Raw genomic sequence first — 6,000 nt, forward strand, 5'->3', positions numbered from 1 at the left:
ACCTTGGGTAGGGTGCTCTTTCCAAGAGCCGGTGCAGACTCGATGGGCCGAGTGGCCTCCTTCTGCACTGTAAATTCTATGATAATCTATGAAACTGTCATTGGGAAAATGCTAGGATCCATTATGAAGGGGTTAGCAGTAGGCATTCCAAAAATCATAAACCACTCAGGCAGGGTCAACATGGTTTTGTGAAAGGGAAATTGTGTTTTACCAATATTTGGAGGTCTTTGAGGGTATCACATGTGCTGTGGATGTCACATGTGCTGTGGATAAGGGGGAATGGGTAGATGTAGAATACTTGGATTTCCAAAAGGCATTTGCTCAGGTGCCACATGAAAGTTAATTCCACAAGATAAGAGCTGTTGGTGTTGGGATGTAGGATTGGCTAACTAACAGGAAGCAGAGGGTTGGGATTTAATGGATAATTTTCAGGTTGGAAAACTGTAACTAGTGAAGTGCAAGAGGTCAATGCAGGGGCCACAATTTTAGAGCGTTGGGCCATTGGAGGGACTATATTGTAACCAGGTTTGCTGAGGATCCAAAGATGGGGAGGAAAGCAAGTTTTGAGGAGGACACAAAGACTCTCCAAAGCGATATAGAAAGGTTAATTATGTTGACAAAAATCTGAAAGTTGCGCTGACCTCAACAAACCCTCAAAAACCCAACATTTAAATCTGTCTGAACACTTCAGACAACAAGAAGAGACAACAACTTCACTCTGTCTTTATCTCTTTCAGAGGTTCATTATTCCAGGGTTTCCTGTTCTGGGAGATTCTTGTTCCCGGAGATTATGGTTCCACAGGTTTCCCATTCCGGGGGTTTCCCGTTACGGGGATTTCCTGCCCCAGAGGTTTCCTGCTCCGGGGGTTGCCTGTTCCGAGGTTTCTCATTCCAGAGGTTTCCCGTCCCAAAGGATTCCTGTTCCGGGGGTTTCCTGTTTCGGGGTTATCTGTTCCGGGGATGCCCAGCGTTCTGGACATTCCCAGTTCTGGGTGTTCCCTGTTCTGAGAATTCCCTGTTCTGGGTGTTCCGAGGGTTTGCTGCTCCAGGGATTTGGAACACCACATAAATAAATTACAGATAAAAATGCAGTTATTTTGTCTGCTGTCAGAATGTGCTGCTTTGTTCTGATTGGGACGCTTTCCCTGGTCACATTGGGGTTAATTCCCTAAATACTGGCTGCATCATACCCTGAACTCCACTCGGCAGCCCAGAACCACAATCTAACCACGCTGTGCACTGTGGGTTAATCTCTGTTCTCCAGGTCAGCCGCTGGTCTGTTTTCAATTGAAAGCAAATGTCAACATTATTGTCTTGGAAAGAGAAACCTCTGCCCACTGAGTTCTCTGAGCATAGTCAGACAATATTGCTCTCCCTGAACAGGAAGGCCACATTTCATCAATCACTTCTCCTGCTACAGCATCTTGCACTTTGACTGTATTCAGTGGATCAGTTTACAGTAAGAACAACAGACAGACTCACATTTCTATTGCGCCTTTCAAGATCGCAGACTTCCTCAAGTTTTTCCAGAAAGGGAATGCAGTTTGGTCACTGCTGTCGTGTCGGAAAGGTTGCAGTCAATTTATGCACAGCAAGCTCCCACTAACAGCATTGCGATGATGAACATGTCATCATTTGTTTAATGATTCTGGAAGAATATGTGTTGCCCTGGACCGGGGCAAAACCTCCCCTCCGCAGCTTCAAAGATAATAAGCGAGGAATTTTCCACATCCACCTCAGAGGACAGACAAAACCTTCATTAAATATCCCATTCACAAGATGACAGCTTGCTCAGAGTATCAATCATCTAACACTGCAGCACTCCCTCAGTACTGACCCTCTGACAGTGCAGCACTCCCTCAGTACTGACCCTCTGACAGTGCAGCACTCCCTCAGTACTGACCCTCTGACAGTGCAGCACTCCCTCAGTACTGACCCTCTGACAGTGCAGCGCTCCCTCAGTACTGACCCTCTGACAGTGCAGCACTCCCTCAGTACTGACCCTCTGACAGTGCGGCGCTCCCTCAGTACTGACCCTCTGACAGTGCAGCACTCCCTCAGTACTGACCCTCTGACAGTGCAGCACTCCCTCAGTACTGACCCTCTGACAATTCAGCATTCTCTCAGCACTGACCCTCTGACAGTCCGGCACTCCCTCAGTACTGACCCTCTGACAGTGCAGCACTCCCTCAGTACTGACCCTCTGACAGTGCGGCACTCCCTCAGTACTGACCCTCTGACAGTGCAGCACTCCCTCAGTGCTGACCCTCTGACAGTGTGGCACTCCCTCAGTACTGACCCTCTGACAGTGCGGCACTCCCTCAGTACTGACCCTCTGACAGTGCAGCACTCCCTCAGTACTAACCCTCTGACAGTGCAGCACTCCCTCAGTACTGACCCTCTGACAGTGCGGCACTCCCTCAGTACTGACCCTCTGACAGTGCAGCACTCCCTCAGTACTGACCCTCTGACAGTGCGGCACTCCCTCAGTACTGACCCTCTGACAGTGCAGCACTCCCTCAGTACTGACCCTCTGACCCTATTGGTTCCTCGTATTCCTTTGATAGAACAGTTAATGTTCTCGAGAGGTGGGTTTCTGTGGGCGGGTGAATCTAGCAGAAATGTTTCTTTGCATCTGTAACCTAACCAGGTCTCACAGCCTCTGCCATATCTCTGTATAAACCTCCATAAACCTCCACATCTGCCTCTGCCATATCTCTGTATAAACCTCCACATCTGCCTCCCTCCAGGTTCATGCACCTCACTGTCTTGCCGTGGAATTTTCATCATTTTAACAATTGCAAATGCAGAATGTGAAACTTTCTCAAACTCAAAGACACAATAAACAACTTCTTCAATATCTCCTGAGTCTCATCTCTTGGTTTTTGTTTCTTGTTTTGATTCCAGGGTGGAAAATCTTACTCCGGACCCTGTAACGGAAGAGATTGCAGAGCAGGATGCCAGTGCTTCCCAGAGAAAGGAGCCAGAGTGAGTACACACCATCACATCCCCACCCTCATCAGCCTTTGGCTCAATGAATTCAGAGCAGGATCAACGTCCCTCTCCCCTCCCCTGTGCCCTCACAATGTGACAGTTAACAGCAACCTCACCAAACCAACCATCTGAGGGTGAGGACAGCACATCGCCTAATAGAGGCTGACTCCTCACTGACAGTTACATTCCTCAATTTGGGACAGCTTCCTCAGTTTGAGGAGATTCAGGAATATTGAAAGATTCCGCCCTGACACAGAGATTCCTCACTAGACAAAGTCTATATATATGTATATCCCTCAACCGGGACCTGGGATTCATGTCGCTTTACATTCACCCCCCACCATCTGGCCTGGGCTTGCAAAACCCTACCAACTGTCCTGGCTTGAGACAATTCACACCTCTTTAACCTGGGGTTACCCCTATCTCTGGACCGATAAAGACTTAATAACCTGCAAAGATTCGCATTCAAAGCATTCAGTGGCATCTTTGACTTTGTCTATATATATGTGTTTCTGGAACCTACCTCTTCATTCACCTGAGGAAGGAGCTGCGCTCCAAAAGCTAGTGATTTGAAACAAACCTGTTGGACTTTAACCTGGTGTTGTAAGGCTTCTTACTGTGCCCACCCCAGTCCAACGCCGGCATCTCCTCATCAAAGTAATTTTGCAATGGGTTTGATTCTCCTTTTCCCGATGTTGGTATTGGGAATCCCGATCGGGCCAAGGGGGAAACGTGTTTGACCCGTTGCGATGCTCCGATCTCGCGCCGGTGACCTCAGCTTCCCACACGGTCCGCGTTTCATTAACAGGTTGGATATCTGCATCTCTAACCCCCAGGTCTGCACCAACACCCAGGGTGGGAAATGCACAAGGCGGGACGCTGCCGTGGTGTACCCCGTGGGTGGGTCAAGGGGGTCAGTGCATAACTGAAGAGCCCTCCAAAGTCCATTGGAATGCATGCCCCCCCCCCCCCCCAACCTCCAAACACACACACACACACACAATGCAAATCGTGCCCCATTCCCCTGCTCACAAGTCAGGGCATCCCCGCAACCCCGCCCCCCCATTGGAATGATGGGTCATCCCCGCGCAGCACGCATACATGAGGATGACCCAACACCTGCCATGACCCCCCACAGACCCCCCATTAGAGACCCTCAACAGAGACTCCATAATATCCCCATCTGAGACCACCCCAGAGGCCACCATCAGTCAGCCTGTCTGACTATAGAGTTAAAAATCACTGCATTTTTACTCACCCTTCCCTAACATCTGCTGCCTCAGACATGTTTAAAACAGCAACTGTTACAAGTGTCAGACTGTGTCCTCTGCACTTAGCCTCAGAATCTGGCCCTTAGTCTCCAGAATAAGCTTGTACATTGCTGAAAAAAGGGCATTTTGTTGAAGCTTTCCATCTCGTACTGATCAGGACAAGCACCAGAAAATCACATTTCAAAATATCACAACAATTTATACTTCAGGAGTAAAGGTTGCTGGTTGGTTGGTACGTCAATTCTGATTGGCCAAGGTGTTGCCGTGAAGAATGCATTGAGGAACTATCGGCTCCTCAAGCTCCCGAATAATCCATAAAAGGCGCAAGGCTTGAACAAATTCCTGTTGTTTACAGAGAGCTGTGTCTGTGTCTGAATGTACCTCCATCAAGTGTAAATGACCCTCATTACAGGATTGAGTGTTTATCTTAAATTGTTTGCTAATGTACCTATTGGTGTACTCAGGATTGTTCTGTAAGTGCTTCTCAGTCACAGAATCAGATCTAATAGTGGACAATATAGTTCTCCTAGCATGGAGCCTCACAGGATTTTAATTCCATGAATATCAATGTGATTTAGTGAGGTGACCTTGCAGAGTTATGTACAGAGGCCCTTTCTGTGTTTCCAGTGTGATGAAATAGCTCGGCTACATTCTCGGGCTCTTGTCATATCGTACTGGAGATCTGAAGAAAAAAAAGGAAAATAAAAGGCTTTAATACCCCAACACCGTAATACCATGGCAACACCATGGTGACACTTGTGTGTCAAGGCTGATTGATGGAAATAACGTGATAACGAAATGTGTCTACAGATTGAGCCAGGTTTTCAGAGATTGTCGTCTCAAGCATGATTTCCCAGCATGAATAATTTTGATATATTTTGATATAGATACGTGGTTTAACTCTCATTATAACCTGACAGTTTAATATGGTTGCTCCAATGTCAAATACACTATTTGGCTGCTTACGACAGAAAGGCGTAATTGGATTTTGAGATGGAATAAGGCCTGGTCATGATAACCTTTCTGACAATGGATTTTGTGTTTCATTGTTATCTTCACCCAAAATGAGATGACAGATGTAGGAGTGGGCGGTGAGATTCTGTGCACTCAACATCAGCAAGTCAACTTCCTATCATTTCATCCCTGCAGTGAAGAAGGAATCCATTCGATCCATTGAGTCTGCATAAAACCTCCAAAAGACCACCGTACCCAGGCCCACTCCCCACACCATCCTGTAACGCACCCAAACTTTGGACACTAAGGGGCAATTTAGCACAGCTAAATCCACAGAACCTGCACATCAAAGGGGAAAGCATCCTAAGGTCATCTGGGACTATGGTGACTTTACTTACTTACCCATCTACCTTGGGATTCCCTCTCATCCTAACCACTTTTTCAGGCCACCTCTTTCTCACCTATTTTCTTAAGTTCCCCCTGCACTTTCTAAACTCCGTTAGCTGATTCGCTCTCTGTACCGGCTAAAACCTCCTTTTCTTTCTCATCCTGAATATTCCGACACACCCGGCATTTTCTGGGATTGCTGCTTGTACATTTCACCCAGAAGGGAACAGAAACCAACAGGCAGAGCGCGAGGGAAAGAGAGTGAGAGAGAGAGAGACAAAGAGGAGAAAGAGAGGAGCAAGAGGAGCAGAAAGAAGTTGAAGTGGGCTGTGGGCGAGTCAGAAAGAGAGAAATTAAATAGGAGAGATAGAGAGTAACAGAGATCTAAAAGGAG

At 47.3% G+C, this 6,000-nt stretch overlaps 1 protein-coding gene across 1 annotated transcript in view; it reads left to right on the plus strand.

Moving 5' to 3' along the window:
- LOC119977247 (collagen alpha-6(IV) chain-like) overlaps positions 1-6,000 on the plus strand; it is a 257,936-nt gene that overhangs the window by 12,930 nt on the left and 239,006 nt on the right. The window contains exon 2 of the mRNA XM_038817958.1: positions 2,908-2,988. Within this exon, the coding sequence (XP_038673886.1) occupies positions 2,908-2,988 (81 nt within the window). The remainder of the gene's footprint in view (positions 1-2,907; positions 2,989-6,000) is intronic.

The sequence above is a fragment of the Scyliorhinus canicula genome, chromosome 14 (genome assembly GCF_902713615.1).
Source record: "Scyliorhinus canicula chromosome 14, sScyCan1.1, whole genome shotgun sequence".
Lineage (NCBI taxonomy): Eukaryota > Metazoa > Chordata > Chondrichthyes > Carcharhiniformes > Scyliorhinidae > Scyliorhinus > Scyliorhinus canicula.